General features: G+C 45.3%; 10 protein-coding genes across 10 annotated transcripts; 3 read left to right on the top strand and 7 right to left on the bottom strand.

The window, feature by feature from the left end:
* Window positions 1-950: 950 nt before the first annotated feature.
* Window positions 951-1,400, bottom strand: LOC118285071 (histone H2A-like). Its single transcript, XM_035608395.2, has one exon. The coding sequence runs from the start codon at window positions 1,383-1,385 to the stop codon at window positions 1,002-1,004; it is 384 nt and encodes a 127-aa protein (XP_035464288.1). The 5' UTR covers window positions 1,386-1,400; the 3' UTR covers window positions 951-1,001.
* A 221-nt stretch (window positions 1,401-1,621) lies between these two features.
* On the top strand, window positions 1,622-2,383 carry LOC118285070 (histone H3). Its single transcript, XM_035608394.2, has one exon. It carries the CDS (start codon window positions 1,633-1,635, stop codon window positions 2,041-2,043), a length of 411 nt encoding a protein of 136 aa, XP_035464287.1. The 5' UTR covers window positions 1,622-1,632; the 3' UTR covers window positions 2,044-2,383.
* Window positions 2,384-2,493: 110 nt separating this feature from the next.
* LOC118285075 (histone H2B 1/2) lies at window positions 2,494-3,209 on the bottom strand. The gene has a single exon (XM_035608398.2). The coding sequence runs from the start codon at window positions 3,169-3,171 to the stop codon at window positions 2,797-2,799; it is 375 nt and encodes a 124-aa protein (XP_035464291.1). The 5' UTR covers window positions 3,172-3,209; the 3' UTR covers window positions 2,494-2,796.
* Window positions 2,494-12,601, bottom strand: LOC118285073 (histone H2B 1/2-like). The gene is made up of 2 exons (XM_047329454.1): window positions 12,158-12,601; window positions 2,494-2,743 (listed from the first exon to the last, which is right to left on the bottom strand). The coding sequence occupies exon 1, from the start codon at window positions 12,586-12,588 to the stop codon at window positions 12,211-12,213; it is 378 nt and encodes a 125-aa protein (XP_047185410.1). The 5' UTR covers window positions 12,589-12,601; the 3' UTR covers window positions 2,494-2,743; window positions 12,158-12,210.
* Window positions 3,561-5,211, bottom strand: LOC124849732 (histone H4). The gene has a single exon (XM_047329455.1). The coding sequence runs from the start codon at window positions 5,189-5,191 to the stop codon at window positions 4,880-4,882; it is 312 nt and encodes a 103-aa protein (XP_047185411.1). The 5' UTR covers window positions 5,192-5,211; the 3' UTR covers window positions 3,561-4,879.
* LOC118285072 (histone H2A-like) lies at window positions 7,463-7,938 on the top strand. The gene has a single exon (XM_035608396.2). It carries the CDS (start codon window positions 7,504-7,506, stop codon window positions 7,885-7,887), a length of 384 nt encoding a protein of 127 aa, XP_035464289.1. The 5' UTR covers window positions 7,463-7,503; the 3' UTR covers window positions 7,888-7,938.
* On the bottom strand, window positions 8,490-9,575 carry LOC118285068 (histone H1). The gene has a single exon (XM_035608391.2). The coding sequence runs from the start codon at window positions 9,551-9,553 to the stop codon at window positions 8,915-8,917; it is 639 nt and encodes a 212-aa protein (XP_035464284.1). The 5' UTR covers window positions 9,554-9,575; the 3' UTR covers window positions 8,490-8,914.
* A 733-nt stretch (window positions 12,602-13,334) lies between the features above and the next one.
* Window positions 13,335-14,273, bottom strand: LOC124849733 (histone H4). Its single transcript, XM_047329456.1, has one exon. It carries the CDS (start codon window positions 14,256-14,258, stop codon window positions 13,947-13,949), a length of 312 nt encoding a protein of 103 aa, XP_047185412.1. The 5' UTR covers window positions 14,259-14,273; the 3' UTR covers window positions 13,335-13,946.
* Window positions 14,274-14,821: 548 nt separating this feature from the next.
* Window positions 14,822-19,366, top strand: ndor1 (NADPH dependent diflavin oxidoreductase 1). The gene is made up of 15 exons (XM_035608385.2): window positions 14,822-14,961; window positions 15,617-15,756; window positions 15,868-15,945; window positions 16,034-16,131; window positions 16,230-16,328; window positions 16,525-16,626; window positions 16,714-16,920; window positions 17,007-17,134; window positions 17,232-17,443; window positions 17,546-17,653; window positions 17,779-17,893; window positions 18,024-18,170; window positions 18,268-18,386; window positions 18,505-18,599; window positions 18,978-19,366. The coding sequence occupies exons 2-15, from the start codon at window positions 15,622-15,624 to the stop codon at window positions 19,120-19,122; spliced, it is 1,788 nt and encodes a 595-aa protein (XP_035464278.1). The 5' UTR covers window positions 14,822-14,961; window positions 15,617-15,621; the 3' UTR covers window positions 19,123-19,366.
* Window positions 19,367-19,871: 505 nt separating this feature from the next.
* Window positions 19,872-23,225, bottom strand: ntmt1 (N-terminal Xaa-Pro-Lys N-methyltransferase 1). Its single transcript, XM_035608390.2, has 4 exons — window positions 23,086-23,225; window positions 21,796-21,955; window positions 21,361-21,613; window positions 19,872-21,274 (listed from the first exon to the last, which is right to left on the bottom strand). Exons 2-4 carry the CDS (start codon window positions 21,952-21,954, stop codon window positions 21,018-21,020), a joined length of 669 nt encoding a protein of 222 aa, XP_035464283.1. The 5' UTR covers window position 21,955; window positions 23,086-23,225; the 3' UTR covers window positions 19,872-21,017.
* Window positions 23,226-23,805: the final 580 nt, after the last annotated feature.

Below are 23,805 nucleotides of genomic sequence, written 5' to 3' on the forward strand. Positions count from 1 at the left end.
CGCTGTAAAAAATGAACCAGCACATTGAGTGATTCTTCTCAATAAAGATGTTGGAGAGAAGAAACGACACGTTACTTCCTTCAAACTGTCTTGTGTTTTCATCCTGAAGCTGCAGATGCTCAGAAAGACAAAGAGTTTTCTGACTCACTTCCTCAACGCTGAGTTGAATTTACTCTCTACTTACTTTCTTGCAGTGTATTATTATTATTTTTTTTTTTGACAACCTGTCCGTTGGAACCAGCTTCCTGAAACGTCACGATCACGTGACACATTGATGCTGGTCGAGCTAAAAATAAAAATAAATACAGTCTGAAAAATATATGATAATGACTTAGGTAAACTCTGGATAAATCCAATTTAATTCATATTTAATTTGTATTAAGTCAAATGAATATATAAATGATCTCACATAATAGAATAGAGAGTGTGTGTGTGTGTGTGTGTGTGTGTGTTAGGTGGAGTAGCTATATAAACTAATGTATTTGCTAACTGTCAGAGTAATAAATAAATAAATAGTCAGAATTTTATATAATTGTGTTTTTTCAAACGTTTGCTATTTTGAATCTAGAATTACATCTCATTGGTCACAACATTATAAACAGTCCACTTCGATCTAAAGTCTCTGCTCATGTTTGAACACGAGTTGTGTTGAAGAGGCTCGAGCGCCCCCTGCTGTCAGAACAGAGCGTGACGTAGGAAGAGGTTCTAACACGTTCACTTAAAACAGAGGAGCTGAGCCATGACGTCATGATGCAGCTATTCCTCGGAATGATTATAATCACAATCGATGTGTGAGGTCACATCAGGGGATTATCTGAAGAGGTTACAAAAAGTCAAATGACTTCATGGGATCATATCAGAGTGACTTATATATTAATATAAATCCCATTATGACTCAATACGAATATGATTCAGTACAGACGTGAGGACTTGTTCTCTCTATCGGAGGGTGTGTGGCTCTTAAAAGAGCCGTTGTGTTGGTCAGTCGGTCCCGGGGGTCTTCACTTCTTCGCGGGCTTCTCGGTCTTCTTGGGCAGCAGCACCGCCTGGATGTTGGGCAGCACGCCGCCCTGAGCGATGGTGACTCCGCCCAGCAGCTTGTTGAGCTCCTCGTCGTTGCGGACAGCCAGCTGCAGGTGACGGGGGATGATCCTGGTCTTCTTGTTGTCGCGGGCCGCGTTACCGGCCAGCTCCAGGATCTCAGCGGTCAGATACTCGAGCACCGCCGCCAGGTAGACCGGAGCTCCGGCACCGACACGCTGGGCGTAGTTGCCCTTCCTGAGCAGCCTGTGGACACGGCCGACGGGGAACTGGAGCCCGGCCCTGGAGGAGCGGGTCTTGGCCTTAGCGCGGGCCTTTCCACCGGTTTTGCCTCTTCCGCTCATGTTTACTTCACTGGATCAAGTCTCGACTGTGGATCAAAATGCCCGATCGCTCCTCTTTAAGGCCGCGGAGCGCGCGGGGCGGATCCTGCCCGACCAACCAGAGAAGAGGCCTCGCAGCGGGGCAGCGGAGGGAGGCATCACCCGCTCCAATCAGGACCCGGGGTGTGAAGCTGCGGCACCGACCCACTGCACATAAAGAGAAGAAGAATCCGCTCCTGAGTCATTGTTCACGAACATCAGAGAGAAAATGGCAAGAACCAAACAAACCGCCCGTAAGTCCACCGGAGGAAAAGCTCCCAGGAAGCAGCTCGCCACCAAGGCTGCCCGCAAGAGCGCGCCGGCCACCGGCGGCGTGAAGAAGCCTCACCGCTACAGGCCCGGTACCGTGGCGCTGCGGGAGATCCGCCGCTACCAGAAGTCCACCGAGCTGCTGATCCGCAAGCTGCCCTTCCAGCGCCTGGTGCGAGAGATCGCCCAGGACTTCAAGACCGACCTGCGCTTCCAGAGCTCCGCCGTCATGGCTCTGCAGGAGGCCAGCGAGGCTTACCTGGTCGGCCTGTTCGAGGACACCAACCTGTGCGCCATCCACGCCAAGAGGGTCACCATCATGCCCAAAGACATCCAGCTGGCCCGCCGCATCCGCGGGGAGAGAGCGTAGAGTCTCCCGGCCCCCGACACCACACAACGGCTCTTTTAAGAGCCACTCACTGGTTCACTGGAGACACAAGTCCTGATGCTTACACGTTCAAGTCAATCGATTCATATAGATATTAATGTTTATCTGCCATATGTGAATGAGTGCACTGTTCAATAGAGAAACAAACCGGAAGAGCTAGACTTACATGTATTACTGGATTAGTTATAAGTACAAGTTCTAATCATGACAATATTATTCACCTCAGAATAATCAGATATCAAACTAATGTAACGGTCCAATTCATCAATTGTGAGTTCATATTCACAAGGCAAACTTGAAGTTAGGTATTAATGAACCACAACGGTAAAACGTATATAGCAAATTTGTCATTAAAATAACTGCATGTGGTCTGATAATGTACATGAGTAGATAGTGTTTGTCAGTGACTTTTTAAAAAAATACTAACAGTAATCAAGCAAATATTACATTTATTTCAATGCAGAAACGAGAATCAGTTCTAAGATCTCCATTCAGTAAAGACTCTTGTTTTATGACCCGGTATTTATCAGATTTCATCACTTGTGATTAAAGATGAGGATGCATTTGGATCAGATTGTTGTGACCTGACACCAGGTTCATATCTGAACAATAGTTCATCTCCAGATCACTGATCGGACTCGGTCTGTTTCGGATGATGGATCATTGGGAGGTTTTCTCTCAGATCGGGTGTGTGGCTCTTAAAAGAGCCGTTGTGTTGTTGTTGTCTGGAGCAGTTTACTTGGAGCTGGTGTACTTGGTCACGGCCTTGGTGCCCTCGGACACGGCGTGTTTGGCCAGCTCGCCGGGCAGCAGCAGGCGCACGGCGGTCTGGATCTCCCTGGAGGTGATGGTGGAGCGCTTGTTGTAGTGCGCCAGGCGGGAGGCCTCGCCGGCGATGCGCTCGAAGATGTCGCTCACGAACGAGTTCATGATGCCCATGGCCTTGGAGGAGATGCCGGTGTCAGGGTGCACCTGCTTCAGCACCTTGTACACGTAGATGGCGTAGCTCTCCTTGCGGGTCTTTCTCCTCTTCTTGCCGCCCTTGCCGGCGGTCTTGGTCACCGCCTTCTTCGAGCCCTTCTTGGCCGCTGACTTGCTGGGTTCAGGCATCGTGATGACTCAGTCAAGATGGAGCTCGAGCCAGCGGCAGCGACGCTTCTTATACAGGCTCCATGCAGACGTGACTGTGTGATCCCCCGCCTGTGATTGGTCTTGGCTCAGTGGGAGCGTGAGGGGGAGGGATCGTGTTCCCATGGTAACCTGGCGACCAAGTCTGCAGCCGTTTGAATGAATCGTTTAACATGAGAGTCCACAAACCAAGGCAAAGAAATGAATCATGTTCAAATTATGTTTTCATTCATATTTCAAGTCACGTTAAGACATTAATATCAACTAAGACGGATGACAGATGGATTTATTAAGGTTAAGAAAGACATGACAGGGTTAACCTGAAGGATTATTATTATTAATCTGAAGGAAAGGATTGTAGATGGATGGATGAGTTTTATTCTTAATATCTTCATGACCATTAGTGGTAGAAACCATGAATATTCACACAGATGAAAGACACTGATTGATCACACTAGAACATGTTAACGACACAGTGATATTGTGTTTATGATGAGTCATTCAACAAACTATCAGATTATTTTTAACGACTCTAAAAAATGATGGGATCAGAGTCGTTTAAGGCAAACTCTAGATTTCTGACAGTGGGTCTAGTTATACACCCGCTCATTCTCTCAGAATTGTTTTATGTCTTTGTGAGAACAATGACATCATCATCAGGAACATTTCATGCAGAGTAAATTAAAAGTGAGTTGTTTTATTCACTGACAGAACAGAAGGACGAGTCATCAACACCTGAACAAGCAGGTAATGAACATCATGTCGAGCAATTCAAGAAATCTAGTCCACTCATGTCTGTTGAAGTTGAGCGGATATTTGTATAATTCAGAAACTGAATCTTATCCCATCATGTCTTTATCCTCGTGCTTATGTTCGAACCGAAGAAGCCTCGAGGACGAAGGTGAAACTTGCTCCTGATTGACTTTGACCTGGATCAGTGAGAACCTCCAGAGGTCACGAGGACTCTGAGACAAAAAGTCTGTCACTAGTTCATGTGGATCAGAAGACGTGAACTTCTCACTGACTGTTTGGTTCTCAGAATAAAGAAGCTTTAGTATTTAGACATATTGAATAAATTAATAAAAGATAAGTGTTGCCACCCATCAGATTCTACTCAGGTGATAAGTGGCCTACATTATAACTTTATACTGAATTATTTCTACTCCAAGATTTCTCGGATGTTATTTTTGTTCTCAACATCCATAACAAATGATTAATCTTACATATGTTCAGTGAATAAATTCCACCTCAGGGAAATTCAATAACTTTGAATGGAAATGAGTCCATACAGTTTACAGGTCGTTATTGGCCTTTTCACTTTGAAACTTGTATCAGAAAAATTCAGACAAGACTTTTCATGGTCCTGATATTTTGTCTCAACATCCATAACAAATATTTATTGATCTAAGGAAGTTGCACTAGTTATAAAAGAACCATAAATATTCTGATTTAAAGATTGAGTTCCACCTCAAGAACTCTCAATTAGTTTGTCCAGGTGGTTTATGATCATTTACTTATAAATATTAAAAAAAACATCAGAAAATTATCAGTATAATAATGATATCTTGTCTCAACATCCATAACAAGTAATTATTAATGTGTAGGAAGTGTCTCTTCACGGACTCGGTGTTTGGCTCTTAAAAGAACCGTTGTGTTGCTGGTGGTGCGTTCAGGTGCTGGTGGTGGTGGTTTAGCCTCCGAAGCCGTACAGGGTGCGGCCCTGCCTCTTGAGCGCGTACACCACGTCCATGGCGGTCACCGTCTTCCTCTTGGCGTGCTCGGTGTAGGTGACGGCGTCGCGGATCACGTTCTCCAGGAAAACCTTGAGCACGCCGCGGGTCTCCTCGTAGATCAGGCCGGAGATACGCTTCACTCCGCCGCGGCGAGCCAGACGGCGGATGGCGGGTTTGGTGATTCCCTGGATGTTGTCGCGGAGAACTTTGCGGTGACGCTTGGCGCCTCCTTTCCCGAGTCCCTTGCCTCCTTTGCCGCGTCCGCTCATGATGACTCACAGTCGTTAGTTAAATCTATCTGTGAACGTCACAATTTAAAGCGTCACTGCGGACGTGATAGAGGACACGAAGCGCGAAGGTTGATGGGAGGCGCCAAACTCCAGGGTTGCGTCAGATGACGTGACAGTTACTAAATACAAACGACGCGGCAATGATTGTAATCAGTGACGTAATCCATTGGATTACAAAAATAATGTAATATAATCCGAATACTTTTGCATTTCTTCAAAATCAAACATTGACAAATTATCCATATATACCAATACATTGGACAGAACCACAACAATGGTTTGAGTTCCACAAATTAATCTTGAAACTGTTCAATTAAACATCAAAAACATTTTCACCTCAAATAAAATGCAGTGAGCCTATTCAGCATTTACAGAAGAAATTATCATTATTTATAAATCATGCAAAATGACATGAACCTGAGATGAGTCGTGTTGAATATTAAATATTAAAACAGTGAAACAGAACGCCTCCTCACCAAGCATCTCCAGCAGACAGAGAGACAGAGATGTCCTCAAAACGATGTGCTCAATATTTTGTTAAAAATACATTTCATATAAATGTTATAAACAGAACATTATTGTTACTATACATTCAGCAGCTGTAACTCAACTGTATGAATATTTTTTTTTTTTTACAATGTTCTGCTTCTTTTACAGTTTAAGAAAAAGATCGGTTTATGAACATAGATTTATAATTGAAACCCTGTACACTGAATAAAACTAATCTGGAGCTCAGACTGATCGTACTGTTAAACTTCACATTCATGGTGAAATACTCACTGTCTCATATATTAATAACCAACAATTATGGTGCTTCCTGGGAGCTTTTCTCCGGTCTTTTTTTCTCATTATAAATAAGTACTGACTGGTGAATATCATCTAGTCATAATGTCCATTATCAAGTCGTTCAGGACCATTTTCACAGTTAACACCACATGCGGATCTGGAAAGATTTAGTCTTTACCCCCAGTTTTTCGCACGGAAATAAAAAAAAATCCTTTTAAAAATAAATATTTCCACAATACTGCATTTGACAATCATCCAGTGATGCTTTAGGTTTGCCTCGTGATTATTAACTCACATTTGCTGAATAATTGGAACAATTATGTTCGTTTGATGACTGAATACTGATGTATTATGTACTATTATTTACTCATGTTATTATTAGACCATAAACTGATCAAACCATCTACCATCGGATGATAACTTAAGAGCAGGGGTTAAGTCTTCAGATCTCTCATCTAATGAAAATCAAGATTTTTTATTATTATTTAAATATTAATTTATTGCTATTATTATTAATATTGCTGATACATTTAACATAAATTGTAAGTCTAGCTCTTCCAATTTATTTCTCTATTGAACAGTGTATTCATTCACATATGGCAGATATACATTAATATCTATATGAATCGATTGACTTGAACGTGTAAGCATCAGGACTTGTGTCTCCAGTAAACCAGTGAGTGGCTCTTAAAAGAGCCGTTGTGTGGTGTCGGGGGCCGGGAGACTCTACGCTCTCTCCCCTCGGATGCGGCGGGCCAGCTGGATGTCTTTGGGCATGATGGTGACCCTCTTGGCGTGGATGGCGCACAGGTTGGTGTCCTCGAACAGGCCGACCAGGTAAGCCTCGCTGGCCTCCTGCAGAGCCATGACGGCGGAGCTCTGGAAGCGCAGGTCGGTCTTGAAGTCCTGGGCGATCTCTCGCACCAGGCGCTGGAAGGGCAGCTTGCGGATCAGCAGCTCGGTGGACTTCTGGTAGCGGCGGATCTCCCGCAGCGCCACGGTACCGGGCCTGTAGCGGTGAGGCTTCTTCACGCCGCCGGTGGCCGGCGCGCTCTTACGGGCAGCCTTGGTGGCGAGCTGCTTCCTGGGAGCTTTTCCTCCGGTGGACTTACGGGCGGTTTGCTTGGTTCTGGCCATTTCGTCACTGTCTCTGGATCAAAGATGAGTGCACGAACGATACCACCGTGCTGGTTTTAAACCCTGAGACCGACAGTGGTGGCTGTGACGCGGCTTCAGATCTCCGGCTCATAATTGGTTGAGAGGCGGCCTCCTGGAGACCCGCCGCCCAGCCTCCGCTGCTCATTGGACAAAAGTCAGTTCAAAAATTCCGCCAAAAATATCCGGGGTCGCCCCCCCCCCCCCCCCCCCCCCCCCCACTGCATTAGGATGCCGGAGCCTCTTTCTGATTGGTCCAGACAAATCTTCCCGCGCTTTCTGCTGATTTAAGAGGGAGGGCTCGAGGTGCGGGACTCACATTTTTTGAGACTTGATCCAGTGAAGTAAACATGAGCGGAAGAGGCAAAACCGGTGGAAAGGCCCGTGCTAAGGCCAAGACCCGCTCCTCCAGGGCCGGGCTCCAGTTCCCCGTCGGCCGTGTCCACAGGCTGCTCAGGAAGGGTAACTACGCCCAGCGTGTCGGTGCCGGAGCTCCGGTCTACCTGGCGGCGGTGCTCGAGTATCTGACCGCTGAGATCCTGGAGCTGGCCGGTAACGCGGCCCGCGACAACAAGAAGACCAGGATCATCCCCCGTCACCTGCAGCTGGCTGTCCGCAACGACGAGGAGCTCAACAAGCTGCTGGGCGGAGTCACCATCGCTCAGGGCGGCGTGCTGCCCAACATCCAGGCGGTGCTGCTGCCCAAGAAGACCGAGAAGCCCGCGAAGAAGTGAAGACCCCCGGGACCGACTGACCAACACAACGGCTCTTTTAAGAGCCACACACCCTCCGATAGAGAGCAGCGATCCCATACTGTGTATATATCAGTCCATGAATGATACACAACACATGAATCATATAAATACAATTTTAGTTGTGAAAGGTCAATGCTGGACCTCAGGAAAATTTCATGTTGTTAGTTTTCTGTTTCACACTTCATAATTATTGATTTAGCTGATTTATTAAAAAATATTGTGATTTGTGTTGTAACTGCAGAAATGGACTTGTTTATTATGGATGTTAATATCGTGATGATCATAGAAAGAAATATAATTTAACAAGTGAATATGCTCGTGTTCTTATAGAGTGAAAATGAAGGAATCTCTTCACAATGGTCAAGAATGTTAAACATAAGCACTATGTATGTAAGGAGTAATAATTAGGTTATGATGATTGATGTTGAATCAAAGAAAGGGGAAAATCGATCGATGGTCATTTGTATTAATGTTATTCATATGAAAGGGGGAAGGAAATACCAGATTTCTCATGTTCCTGCTCAATTTTCATTCATGGAATATAATTATATTGTTTTGGGTAAATAAATGTCTAAAATTGATTGATTTCAATTATCATTTAATTCATTTTGTACATGTTCATTCCGCTACTGTCAATTTTATGGATAAAACATTTGTTGGGCATAAATATATTTTTAAAAAAATGATGAAATGTGTTTATATGTTTTAAAAACAAATTTAAAAAACAAGTTACTACATTTTAATTAAATTTAAAAAATCATATTATTTCATAACAGACTTGTTGAAGTGACGTCAGTGCGGTGAAGTTGAGTTGAACCAGGTTCAAGAGGATCAGAGTTTGTGCCACTTCTCCCTCCATCATACAAAAACATATTGGCTAGACATATTTCATCATATAAAAATATAAAATCACCACATATTAAACATATAGGAATAAGGACTTTGCTCTCATTAGAGAAGGTGTGTGGCTCTTAAAAGAGCCGTTGTGTGTCGGACCGGTCGCCGCTCACTTCCTCTTCGCTGCGGTCTTTTTCGCTTTGGGTTTGGCCGCCGCCGCCTTCTTTGCGGGGACTTTCTTGGCAGCAGGTGCGGCTTTCTTCGCCACCTTCTTCGGGCTCCTCGCGGCCTTCTTAGGGCTCTTGGTCACCTTCTTGGCCGCGGCAGGTTTCGACGCCTTCTTCGGGGACTTCTTGGCGGCTGCCGGCTTCTTGGCTGCAGCCTTAAGCTTCTTGGCCGCGGCGGGTTTCTTGGCGGCTGCGGGCTTCTTGGCCTTGGGAGCAACGGCCTTCTTCACCGGCTTCTTGGCCTTGGGCTCGGCCTTCTTGTTCATCTTGAAGGAGCCGGACGCCCCGGTTCCCTTGGTCTGCAGCAGGGTCGCGTTGGCCACGAGCGCCTTGATGGCGACCTTGACGCGGGCATTGTTCTTCTCCACATCGTAGCCTCCGGCGGCCAGAGTCTTCTTCAGGGCGGCCAGAGACACGCCGCTGCGCTCCTTGGACGCGGAGACGGCTTCGACGATGAGGTCACGGAGGCTGGGACCGGCCTTCCTCGGTTTGGGTGTCGCCTTCTTCTTGGCGGCCTTTGCCGGGGCTTTGGCCGGGGCCTTTGCCGGAGCGGCGGCGGGAGTTGGAACCTCTTCTGACATAGTTTTCTCTTTCGTAGTCGGAGCGAACTGTTGACTGTCCAGAGCAGGAGGCGGGACTTTAAACCCACCATGAGAACCGTGGAGACTCAACCCCTGGCAGGGGTCGGCCGGCGCGGTCAGAAAACCGGATACTTGTGTTTTCTCTTCACCGGTAAAAGACGATTAAATCACCGGGGGAGCATCGCTGGACGCCGACGACGGTCGGAGCCGACAGCCACCGTGTGTGTGTTCACCTCGAGGCCGCGCACAGCTCCGGGGCTCCCGGCGGTCGGTCCGTGCGGACCCTAAACCTCGCCCCATCGACGCGGGGACCGGCGCTGCTCGGCGGCTTTTCTCACTCATTTCTCTGCTAAAACGGTTTAAAATGCACCCGATCTCCCGTGAAACCGGCTCCCCGGCGGGAACACATGTTCATCCAGGGTCCCGGAGCAAAAACTCCGATCTGCCGATGATTATTCTGCAGTAAAACGAAGCTGTTTGGTCGGCAGCAAACACACGACGATGGAGGCTGTGGCACGGTGGATCCAGACACGACAGCTGAGGACCGCGTCTAATATCATATGAATATTATCTTTATTATTCTATTTGAATATTATTACAGTACGCTGTAGTTACAAATGACTGAATTATATGGTGCTTAAATAAAACAGCAGTTAAACGGTCTCATTGCTGAACATTAATAAAAACCGTGTTTGACAACATTTCATATATTGATGAATAATTTATTCTGTAGAAGCAGTTTAGTGAAACATGTGAAGCAGCGACCTCTTCACAGACTCACGTGGAGTTTTTTTTACATTTTCATCTGTTTCCTCATCATCAGTCTGTTTCCACACTGAACTTGTACATGACGTCACTCCGTCACCTACTGTTAAAAAGCGTTTCACTCTGAGGAATTTCTAAAATTCTCTGATTTCAGTTTCTTAAATGTGAATATGTGAGTATATACTGATCGACAATTGTGAAAACAGATAAAACATTTAAAACAGTAGTTTTCCTTTTGAAAATATGTATCACACACACATGATAATATTCGGAAGCTTCGTTCAAATACTTTAACTTATCAAAGAGCTTCCGCAGACAAGTGATGCTCACACGAATAAAACCATGAAAAAGCAAAATGAGAAAAAAAACAAGTAAAAACAGTAAATACACACAAAAAAATGAAAACTACACAAAGACGACAACATTTCTTCAAAGCAAATTGATAAGAATAAAAGCAATAGAACGTAACCGACTTTGAAATGACCACATAGAAAGTCCTGTTCCGTTGTGCTCCCAATGCTGACCGAGACTTTCTACAGTTTACTCTTTGGGGCCAGGATTACCAGGATTTATCTTTGAAATGTTCAACACTTTCTCCTGGGGAAGCTTGACCCCTGACCCCCCTGCAGTCTGACATCCACCCACCATAGTCCATCAAATCCTCTGTGAAACACTGATGGACTGTCATCTTGAATGAAATGACAGATTTCTCTGAGTTTGAACATCGTTGCTGGAAACATTTGGTAGTAATCTAAATACACCAGTTAGTGTAACAAGTCAGTTTAACAAAAGTTCCAGTCGTTGTTAGACAATTTAATGTTCATGTTATACATTAAATACATGTATGTTGACGACATCACTAATACTGGTTATCTAATATTCTCTGTAGAAATTCATAGTGCACTGGGAATTATTAATCTGATTAAGACAGTTGTCTGAAGTTGCTGTCATGGAAACAGCACTTTCTGATTTGTCGCATTGTGTCAACTAAATGTTTACTGTTGACATATTCGTATTGTACCAACTACTTGACGTCAGACCAAGTATTACATCATGTAAACAGGAGTATATGAGACTTCATAAACAACATGATTTAACCAGATGAGGACAATATAAGGACGGGATGATAATTGTGGGGGAAACTCAAGGTCCACATCACATTAGTCCAGTTCATTTGAAAATTTTCATTGTCATGCGGGCAGTTAGATATGTGATGATTAATATTTCAGGAGAATTGAACATGACTGAGATTTGAGTGTTAAAGGGATAGTTCAGTGATTTTGAAGTAAAGTTGTATGAGTTACTTATGCATAGTTAATGTCACCTGATAGAGATGATCCCATGCCGGTGCTGTATCACTTTGCAAATCAGCTGTTCGACTCAAAGCTACCACACCGAGTTGGCGCAGTAATACATGGCCGAAGTACGGTTGAGAAAAAAAAGAAAAAGGCTTTCTGGCGGAAAAAATACGTCCTACAGGGTACAATTGAAGGGATTATATATATATATATATATATATATATTTTTTTAGATAACGTTTTTAAAATGTGGCTAAAACGACGTATTTCGGTGGTCCCCTCTAACACAATTTGAGACTTACACTTCTCCAAACTCCGTTAAATGACATCACTAATCTCCATCAGGTGACATTCAATTATGCACAATTATCTTATACAACCCCACTTTGATATCACTGAACTATTCCTATAATAGCAGATTGACAATTGAGATGTTGGTCGCCAGGGGGCAGCAGACTGCTCATCCAGTTTGATTGACATGAGGACGTTATTGAACAAACTACATGATATGAAACCTAACGGAGGACGATGCTTCTCTCAGATCGGGTGTGTGGCTCTTAAAAGAGCCGTTGTGTTGTTGTTGTCTGGAGCAGTTTACTTGGAGCTGGTGTACTTGGTCACGGCCTTGGTGCCCTCGGACACGGCGTGTTTGGCCAGCTCGCCGGGCAGCAGCAGGCGCACGGCGGTCTGGATCTCCCTGGAGGTGATGGTGGAGCGCTTGTTGTAGTGCGCCAGGCGGGAGGCCTCGCCGGCGATGCGCTCGAAGATGTCGCTCACGAACGAGTTCATGATGCCCATGGCCTTGGAGGAGATGCCGGTGTCGGGATGCACCTGCTTCAGCACCTTGTACACGTAGATGGCGTAGCTCTCCTTGCGGGTCTTTCTCCTCTTCTTGCCGCCCTTGCCGGCGGTCTTCGCCACCGCCTTCTTGGAGCCCTTCTTGGGCGCAGACTTCAACTGAGGTTCAGGCATCGTTTCTCCGAGTGATCGCAGATTGATGAACAACTTCGAAGGGGAGACTCTTTATATACAACCTGTATGCAAATAAGGCTGTGTAGTCTCCCGTCTGTGATTGGCTGAGAGGATCACTGGGCGGCAAATTCGTTTTTTTCTCACAATTCAAATTTTCTTTTGTCCTTTTCAGTATTGAGCTTATTAATCTCAATATTTTAACGCGTTTGCTTTCACCTGAAGCAGTGATATTAATCACAGGTTCAGTTTTACCATCTGTATCATGAACTCTGATTACAGAATTATTATTTTTATTATTATTCTAGGATCTAGCATCAAATATATTTCAAATGGTATTTTGGAATATTTCACCAGATCATCAGTAATAGAAATGAGCTGTTAAAATATTTGATATTTGCATATGAAAATCATTTGAAATCTGTTAAGGACACATTTCTTATGTTCAGTTTGTAATGTAAACGATTTATTTAAACATTTTTCTTTCCTGCCCTCACTCACAGACAAAATGGAGGAAATGATTTGGCAAAAGAAAATGTCCCCTATCTCATCACTCAGATATAAAATGTAAATATATATTGTAGTACAGTTCTACATCATTGTGCATCACAGAATAGAAAAACTACATACACATTGAGAGCCCATAATTCACACTCAACACATTTACTAAAACGACCATGAACTTAAACAAAACTATTGATGCATTCTGAATACAACTTGAAAATATAGAAAAACACATACAAAAAAGGTTAGAACAATTAATCAAGTTTTATTAAACAGTGTTTAGCTCCAGTTTATTTCCTAATTCTAACAATCACAACTCATGAGGTTTGTGTCCGCTGTGCAACATAACGGAAAAAAATAATCAATCATAGCTTTCTATTTAGAAGTGATAAAACTCCACTCTTCCAGTAAATTGTTAGTTATCTACAAATAAATATAATTTAATGGATCAGTGCTGATTATATGTTCGCATGTTGAATCAGAATCAATTCAGATCAATATCTGTATTGATGAAATTTGGTCTCAACATCAATAACATATTTATTGATCTCTGAGGAAGTGGCGCTCTAGTTATAAAAGAACCTTTCATGTTTTGACTTAAAGTTTGAGTTCCACCTCAAGAACTCTCAATTAGTTTGTAAATAAAGGAGTCCAGGTGGTTTATGATCATTTACTTTAAATATTAAAAAAAACGTCAGAAGTTTTGAGAAGGACAATTATCAGTGTAATGATGATATTTTGTCTCAACATCCATAACAAGTAATTATTAATGTGTAGGAAGTGTCTCTTCACGGACTCGGTGTTTGGCTCTTAAAAGAGCCGTTGTGTTGCTGGTGGTGCGTTCAGGTGCTGGTGGTTTAGCCTCCGAAGCCGTACAGGGTGCGGCCCTGCCTCTTGAGCGCGTACACCACGTCCATGGCTGTCACCGTCTTCCTCTTGGCGTGCTCGGTGTAGGTGACGGCGTCGCGGATCACGTTCTCCAGGAAAACCTTGAGCACGCCGCGGGTCTCCTCGTAGATCAGGCCGGAGATACGCTTCACACCGCCGCGGCGAGCCAGACGGCGGATGGCGGGTTTGGTGATTCCCTGGATGTTGTCGCGAAGAACTTTGCGGTGACGCTTGGCGCCTCCTTTCCCGAGTCCCTTGCCTCCTTTGCCGCGTCCGCTCATTTTCACTTAACGGTTGAGATCTGATGATGTGATAAAAAAAAAATCAGGAAATCACAGCTACTTAAAGCCTAAGTGCGGACGTGATAGAAGACACCACGCCACATCCTCCTTCACGTGACCACAGTTTCAAGGTCACTGCTTCCCCCTACTGGTGCAGTAACGTCACTACCTCTTCTGTTGTCGGTGCATTTAAGGGGAAATGTTTATTTCACCTTCACACAGAGAAGACAGGTTGGATTTATTAAATATTGCTTCAATTAAAAGATAAAATTCAACTTTGAACACACTGAATACTCTGAAACGAATTCAAATAAATGTGAGGCCAGTAGCGTGTGTATTAATGTGTAATATTGTAATGTGTTATTAGAGTGTGTGTGTGTGTGTGTGTGTGTGTGTGTGTGTGTGTGTGTGTGTGTGTGTGTGTGTGTGTGTGTGTGTGTGTGTTCGCGCGCGCGCGCGCGTGTGCGTGTGTTCTGCGTTTTCTTTTGTGAAAGTTTTCACTTCTTTTTCAAAAGGAAGTTACCAAAATCCCGGTTATTTTTTTGCAAGGCTTTGAACGCAGCGTTAGTGCACGGGCCAATCACAAGTCGGAAAGGGCTTGTCGTAAACCGTGTCGTCTCGGTGTCGTGAATACGGAAGTGCTGGCCTCACTGTGAACAGTTATTTTGACCCGGTGAAGCCGCGACGGAGGATTAAATCTGCGGTATGAGTCATGTCGATTTATTCATTTAATATGTGATACATATTTTTGTCTTCAGACTAAAAATATAAATACATTGAAAGAAAAACGTGACGTGTACCTGCTAGTTATCCTCGTTAGCAAGTGTCGATGCCCTCAACAGGGTTACTCCAGGTCAGTTACATCTGGGACAGAAACTTCTTTGGAATAAGATGTTAATAATTTTTTCCTGCAAATGTGTCGCGACAGAAGGAGGAAAAGAAAAACTTTATTAATCATGAATATGGCATCAAAAACATTTCACAAAATATTTTGGGCTGTGTCCAAAGAGTCTCGTGCAGATGTTTTACATAATTTTTTTCCTCCATAAGGAACAAGAGAGTTAATCAAGTACAAGATCACAAACCATGAATATAGTCATTTTAATAGAAATATATTTCTGACTTGTGACTGAAAATATATATAGGTTCGTTCATCCGAGATTATAATGGAACGCAGGGTCAGTTCACTGTCACAGAGGAGCAAAGGAACCAGAAAATATTCACATTTAAGAAGCTGAAATCAGAGAATTATGACATGTTTTAACATGCCAACTACCTGAAACGATTAAACGATTATCAAAAATAGTTGGCGTTTGATTTAGTAGCCGATTACTTATCGATTCACTGTTCTTTCCCAGTCATAATGTCGACGCCCACCCTGCTCGTCCTGTACGGCTCACAGACCGGGACGGCCCAGGACGCGGCCCAGAGGATCGGCCGCCAGGCGAAGAGGAAGCGGCTGCAGGTTCGAGTGTCACCTCTGGATCAGTACGACGTGGTGAGTGACGACCTTCACCTGCTACACACACACACACACACACACACACACACACACACACGTTCATCACATGAACTCACACACGTTTCCTCCTCGTGTCTCTTCCAACAGGCCGACCTGATCTCAGAGTCTCTGGTGGTCTTTGTGTGCGCCACCACCGGACAAGGAGAAGCTCCCGACAACATGAAGGTAACGAAACAAACCACTCGTGCACAAGATATTTAAAAAAAAAAATGTTTTTACTTATTTGACTAGCTTTTCTTTTTTCCATCCACAGAACTTCTGGAGGTTCCTCTTCAGGAAGTCGTTACCTGCCGGATCTCTGAACCGACTGGACTGTGCCGTCCTGGGACTCGGGGACTCGTCCTACCCGAAGTCAGTGCTTGATACCTTCAACCCTCCTGGTGCTGAACGACTTGAAGTTTCTTTTTTTAATGCATCAACCTTGCTTTGTATGTTGTTTTTGTCCGTAGGTTCAATTTTGTGGCCAAGAAGCTTCACAAGCGTCTGCTGCAGCTCGGAGCCAGTTCCCTGCTGCCGGTCGGGCTCGCAGACGACCAACACGACCTGGGGTGAACCTTTGAAATAAGCGGCTGTCAGTCGTGAAAAGCTGAACGTTCACTGACGTGATGTCCCCGATCCATCACAGACATTTTAAGTGTCAGAATATTCTGTTTCGTGCTCCCAGCGTTGAGTTCACATTCACCTGTTTCGTCCGGGAATCGAAAGCGGGACGTTGTGTTCACCTCGACGTCTGTTTTGAAACAGGTCGGACGCCGTGATCGATCCATGGCTCGCTTTGCTGTGGGAGCAGGTGTTCGCTCTGTTTCCTACTTTGTCTGATGTGGAGGCGCTGAGCGAAGACGAACCGTGAGTGTCCAGTTAATTTAAAGCAGAAAAGAAAACGGCATCTCGTTCTGCCAAGAACACTTTTATTAAATCCAGTTTGTGTTTCAGACTCCCGCCGACGTACACGTTCCACTTCCTGGACGACGTGAAGGAGGAGGCCGACGACCAAGGCAGGATTCCCCCGCAGCAAACCGTCCCAGTCTCCCAGTCTCATCCCTTTCCCGCCCGACTGGTGTCCAATCAGAGAGTTACGGACCCGGCGCACTTCCAGGACGTGAGGCACATCGAGTTCGACATCACCAGATCCGACATCAAGTAATGCTCCGTCCTCCGTGTTCATGCTCACCGTGTCGTACCGACTCGACCCGTCTCGTGAACCCTCATGTCGTGTTGTTGTGCAGGTTCGGTGCCGGTGACGTGGTGAACATGAGGCCGTGTAACGCAGCGGAGGACGTAGAACAGTTCTGTCAACTGCTGAGGTTAGAACCGGAGGCGAGATTCACTCTCAGCGCCACGGACGCCGCCGCAGGTACGTGTGTGTGTCTCATTCATGACTCTTTGATTCATAGAGAAGAAATCCATGATTAATCTCTGTGGGCGTGTTCTTTCTCCTCGTCTCTGTCCAGTTCCCGTCAGGCTCCCTCAGCCGTGCACCGTGCGCCACCTGGTGGAGAGCTACCTGGATGTCGGCGCCGTCCCTCGCCGCTCCTTCTTCGAGCTGATGTCGACTTTCGCCACCAACGAGCTGGAGCGGGAGAAGCTGCTGGAGTTTAGCTCGGCGGCCGGCCAGGCCGAGCTGCACGACTACTGCAACCGGCCCCGACGCACGGCGCTGGAGGTGAGTGACTGTCGAGCGTCCGAGAGTTGGTGCTGCGGTTGGTTTAAACTTTGTCTTTTGATCCATGTGTTGAGTGTGAAGTGGTTCCTCTTCTCGCCGCAGGTCTTGTCAGATTTCCCGCACACGACGGCCGAACTCAAAGTGGACTACGTCCTGGATCTTTTCCCGGAGATTCAGCCTCGTTCGTTCTCCATCGCCTCCGCTCTCCAGGTGGCTCCTCCTCCTTCACAACAACAACAACAACAACAACAACATATCCACTGTAGATTCATTCTGTCACTGTAAAATCCTCCAGACGTTTTGTCGAGCAGCTGTCGTCTCTCTCTCCTCCACAGCTTCACCCGAACAGGATTCAGATCCTCGTCGCTGTCGTTCGTTACAAAACCAAGATGTTCAAACCCCGACAAGGCCTCTGCTCCGGCTGGTTGGCCTCGCTGGACCCGGCACAAGGTCTTAACTCTACACGTCATATCTATCAGATGTGTTTGTCATAATCTCTTCTTTCTAAAAATAATAATAATAAATCTGGATTAGAGACTTGTGGACGTGTTGATCTCCTGTTGCTTGACGGTTGTTGCAGGGGAGGTGTTTGTGCCGCTGTGGGTGAAGAAGGGAAGTCTGACGTTCCCGAAGGAGAGCGACACCCCCGTGATCATGGTTGGACCCGGAACTGGGGTGGCGCCGTTCAGGTCGGCTCTGCAGGAGAGGACGGCCGCCGGGAGAACTGGTGAGAATCTTCATCACCTGCTTTGGTATTTGTCTCCACGTCACGACGACTCCGACGTGACTCGTCTTCTTCGTCTCTCTCTTCTCCTCGTCTTCAGACAACGTCCTGTTCTTTGGCTGCCGCTCGGAGTCCAAGGACTTTTACTTCAGGTCTGAGTGGGAGGAGCTGACGGAGGCCGGACGCTTGACGCTGTTCACGGCCTTCTCACGAGACCAGGTCAGTTAATGATCAGAGGAAGAGACGCAGTGATCGTCTGCGTACAGGATGAACGAACGGCTACTAACGTCAACGTATTCCGGAGATGTCGCTCTGACTGATCGTCTGTTTGTCTCAGGAGGAGAAGGTTTACGTTCAGCACCGTGTGGAGCAGAACGCCGAGCTGCTCTGGGACTTGATCGCTAACAGAGACGCCTGCTTCTACATCGCAGGGTGAGTCGACCAGTTTGAACCCAGACGCTCGTTAATTGTGCTCCGACAAAATAAGATCAATATTAAAAACAAAGCAAAAACATGAACGTCAAAATAGACAAGACACACAAAGAATAGAGAATAATTATTACACAATACTGTGTGGATCATTAACATGATATCCAGATGATATAATTCCCTTTGAAAACATTACAATAATCGTCATTACCTGGACATCACGAGTTCAGACGTTTTCATTTCTCATATTTATTAATTAAGGCAATTTGATCTTCAAAAAGAAATGAGAGCAAATATTATAAATATTTTTATAATATATATATATTTCCACAGAGACTTCATAATGTTTGTGTTCTTATCTTTTCTATCGTTTCCGAGCAGAAATGCTAAACAGATGCCATCCAGCGTGGGCGACGCCCTGAAGCTTGTGTTCCGGAAGGAGGGCAAACTGACAGAGGAGGAGGCCGAGAGAAAGTTCATGACCATGGAGAGAACGGGACGTCTGCAGAGCGAGACCTGGTCCTGAGCACCAGACCTCAGGAAGTTGCTGTGTTGACTGAAACTGACCTCACTGAAACATCAATACTGAGACTGCGCAGACAGAAAACTACAGAAAAACTGTACGAACCGTAACAACTCAGACCTGAAGGAACTGTGTGTAGATCACATCTGTTCACCTTCTTGCTGAGAAGATGAATCGCCCTGGCGACCAGAGGAGACTCCAGGAAGTGACTCGGCCAAACCAAGAACCACATAAAATAATATTCCAACTTTTGGTGAAAATGTGTCGTTATTTCATTCACACACACGACGACGAGACTCTGCTCCTGACACGTGTCGGACTGCGTCTGAAATATAGCTAAAATTCAAAATGTAAGTTTTCCAATTCCGTGCACATGAAGAATTCTTGATTTGACTTCAGACGACCTTTATTTTACAGACGGGACTTTACAATACAATTTGAATCGAGGTGAGATAAAACGTGGAAGAATGAAAATGCTCAAATTGAAGCGGCTCAGTGTAAATGAAGAGTTGTTTTACATTCATTTGAAATTTGTCCATTATCATTGAAAATTATAATTCTGTTTCACATTTTAAATTTTATTTTGTCATGTTTAGTAAATTGGAAAATTTAACTTGATTTAATAATTTCACTCCAACAAACCCAAAATGGAGAAAAAGCTCAAACGTGAGACAAAATATTATTTGTCACAAGATAAACACTTAACAATAAAAGAGGAAACGTTTCAGATACAGACTCATGTCATAAACACCTAAGAGAGAGGAATATTTTATTCAGACTGGAATCTTCCAACATCCAGAGCAGCGAGAATCTTCACCAACAAAGTGACTGTTCACACTGAACATGTTCAACTGTTTCTACTCCAACAAACACACAAATACAGTAAAAGTTCAGTCGTCACATCCAAGTTCACAGATATCCGGTTAAAACGTATAAAACATGTCGGGTGCGTCCAGATACAGAATATGAATATGATGCAGCCGTGTGGAATCTGGGTCCACCACGTCCACCTGGTTTCAGCCGGTTCTTCTGTCGCTGAGGTCAAATCTCCACATCTGTCAATCCACTCGACTCTTCCAGATTAAATATTTAATGTACGTACATGTCTGTATGAATTTAAAAATCACTGATGTTTCTCTCTTTACAACGAAACTTCCCTATTTATGATTTACCTCAATGCTCCTGTGATGGAGCGTCACTGCTCTGTTTCAAGGCTGCAACTTTTTTCTATTATTAATTAAATGAGAAGATTATATTTTTCTATTAATTTAGTTTTAATCTTAGAAATGTCCTTAAAAGACCAAAGAGACGATTTTAAATATCTCGTCTGACCAAAGTTTCTCCTTGTTTGAGGTAAAGACGCGAATCTGGAAAAAGCAAAACATGATATTTTTTTTTACAAATTTTCAATCGACGATCTTTGAAAAAGGAAAAACAGCAGGTGAGCGTCGGTCTTGATTATCAAAATACTTGTACGATTCATGTTGTCGACTAATCTTGTTTGCTCACCTGTGGGTCACCTGACAGGAAGTACAGATAATAATCATCAGTGTGGTGTTTGTTCCCACAGACTGAAGACGCTCCAGAACAGGATGTGTTGGTCGTCACGTGGTCGAGTAAAGTTTGAATCTGATTCCAAACTAAGAGCATCACGGTTCCTATTGGTCGACCGTGCACGTCCACAAACAGGAAGCGTTGAGTTGGAGACGGACTGAGGTTAGAAGAGACTGTAACCAACTTCCTGAAGAGGCATCTCGGCTCCAAGCACTTGGCGACGAACAGAAGCACATACACATCACAACCACACAGACTAGAATAAATACAGACTCGCCAGATTAGAAACACTTTGTAAACAAGGACGCGCGTCGTCGTCCCGTCGCACGGCGGGAACGTTCCTCTTATCGGAGAGCGATCGTGTGCACTTGGAAGATCTCCTTGGGGAAGTTCATCTGTTGCTCCTCGTGCACGACGCGGAGACCGGCTCTGCTCGCCAGACCGTGAAGTATCTCCAGGTCGCGGCAGACGCTGCTGTCCACCTCGTCGGGGACGACGCCCTCGTATGACACGTTGTCCTTGATGATGACGAGGCCGCCGGGCCGAAGGGCGTTCTGACAGCGACGCAGGAACTCCACCAGGTGGTCGTCGGTCAGGTGACCTGAGGGGGAAAACAACAGGAGATCAACGTACTGATCACAAACTCTGATCGAGGACGTCCGGTCGTCGCTCGGACCTCCGACTCACCGATGACCCACTGGATCCAGATGACGTCGTAGCGTCCGCTCTCGGGCACGAAGTCCTGCAGGCCGCTGCAGAAGAAGTTCCCGACCCGCTTGGCGTCCTCCCCCAGGTACGACTTGGCCTTGTCCAGGAACTCCTGCGTCACGTCCACCAGGTCCACGGTGCGGAACAGCGGCAGCAGCAGGCGCTTGCTGATCCGCCCGATGCCGGCGCCGCAGTCCAGAGCGCAGCCCGAGCCCGTCTTCCCCTCCGCCTCCTGGAGACACACGGGAGAAAAAATCTGTGTCACGAGACGCTTCTGTTCGGATGAATGTTTAACATCCGTATCAAAAAACATGATGAGCGGAGTGTAGGTGAAGTGGAAATGGTTATTAGTGAGTTATACAGTTTAATAAACTCAAGTAGTCAGATCTTCTGAAGAAGAGAAGTCCTTCTTACACTGAGGAACTTGTGCAGAAAGGCCTTGGAACCGTTGATGTCGATGCTGGAGATGCTGCCGTAGCCACCCAACATCCCCTCCACCGTGGGGGGGACGTCCCTCCAGTAGCCCTCGGCGTTGGAGTAGAAGCTCGACTCATCTCGTGCGATGTCGCCCATCCTGTCAGAGTCACAGGGAAACAAGAGTCAGACCAATATCACGGTTTTCACACATTTTCTGCAAAGGGTTTAACTATTTGGTAACGTTTGGTTAAAGACTCGGATCGGAAAAAAACCCTTAAAGATTTAAACTCAAACAGGGAGAAAAGACAAATCCCAGTTGAAGGAATCTTTTGTACCGGACTAAGATGAAAAGATGTTTCTTTAAGAAATAGAAGCTTCACACAGTAAGTGGAAACATAAGTATTCATTTCATTTTGTATCAAAAAGATCTAAAATGAGCAAATATTACGTTGACATAAATATTTTTCATCAGCCAAAATCAAATCACAATCTGACAAATTTTGTGAATGTTGCTCGACGACAAGCGTTCAGCTCTGTAACGGTCGCGTGTCTATACAAGGATGTGTACACACACACACAACACACACACACACACACACACACACACACACACACACACACACACACACACACACACACACACACACACACACACACACACACACACACACAGCATCAAGTGGCAGTCCACATTGTATGTGGCCAGTTTGGCAGCAGCTCAGCTGTCAGCAGCCATCTTGTGACAGATCACACACACACTATTTTTACACCTCATTTTGTCATGATGTCATACACACAATCAACACAGGTGAAGTTAGTCTTCACTCAGCTCAAAGACATTTTAATAAACCACGTTCAGGTGTCCTGACGTCAATGGACATTATTCATGTGTCATATGATCACAGAATATTCTGACAAAAATAATAAATTCATCAGCTGCGTCAAAGTTAAACTTGTAGATTCAGCTCAACCTTAAATATGAGATATGAATCTAACGTGTACACAAGATGGTAACAATAATAACAACAACACAGTGTTTATTATCTGCAGCAAACTTTACTCAGCACACAGGACTTTTTATTTCTTTAACGGTTTAAATCTTAAGTTTCCATAAAACTCTTCATCACAGTGAAGTGACGTCAACGAGGCCCCTCACGTGCAGCTGCAGCGGAGCAGCATGCTAACCGGTTAGCCCCCGGCAGCTCCGGGTCCCGTGTTAAACACTAACCACTGTGCTTTTTAAAAATAGAAACTTGATTCATGCTGAACGTTTCATTTGACACTAACCTCCTCGTCTCGTGTCAGCTCCGCTCCGACAGACGCATGAGTCCGGGCCCGGCGCGACGCGTCCGAGCGGCGGGGTCCTATTTGGGACCAAGGATGACGTCATTTCCTTATTTGGTTCCTGGTGGAGGCGGCGACAACTGCGCCATCTGCCGGTGAACCCTGACAACTGCCGGTGGTCTCTCACAACAGCGCGCCCTGCTGGTGAACCCTGACAACTGCTGGTGGACTCTCACAACAGCGCCCTCTGCCGGTGAATCCTGACAACTGCTGGTGGACTCTCACATCAGCGCCCTCTGCCGGTGAATCCTGACAACTGCTGGTGGACTCTCACAACAGCGCCCCCTGCTGGTGGACTCTGACAACTGCCGGTGGTCTCTGACAACAGCGCCCCCTGTCAGATGACTGCTCATTCCTAAATTCACACTGTCATTCTCAAGATATCCAAACAAAACGATTTATACGATTTAATCATGAAAATAGAACAAAGACAAAGAATGTAAAGGTTCATATCCATGACTTTAATATTAAGTGGAAAATAAAGTTGAATAAAATAGTAGAAAAACATCACATTACAAGTATTAAGAATAACAGAAAACAAACAAACAAACAAAGCAGAGAGAATATACTTCATTAGTACACATTTACCAATTATTAAATGTTGTCAGGGTTTGTGTCGAACACTGGAGCTGCGGTGCAGTGAATTGACCACCGGAGGGCAGT

The sequence above is a fragment of the Scophthalmus maximus genome, chromosome 20 (genome assembly GCF_022379125.1).
Source record: "Scophthalmus maximus strain ysfricsl-2021 chromosome 20, ASM2237912v1, whole genome shotgun sequence".
Classification (NCBI taxonomy): Eukaryota; Metazoa; Chordata; class Actinopteri; order Pleuronectiformes; family Scophthalmidae; genus Scophthalmus; species Scophthalmus maximus.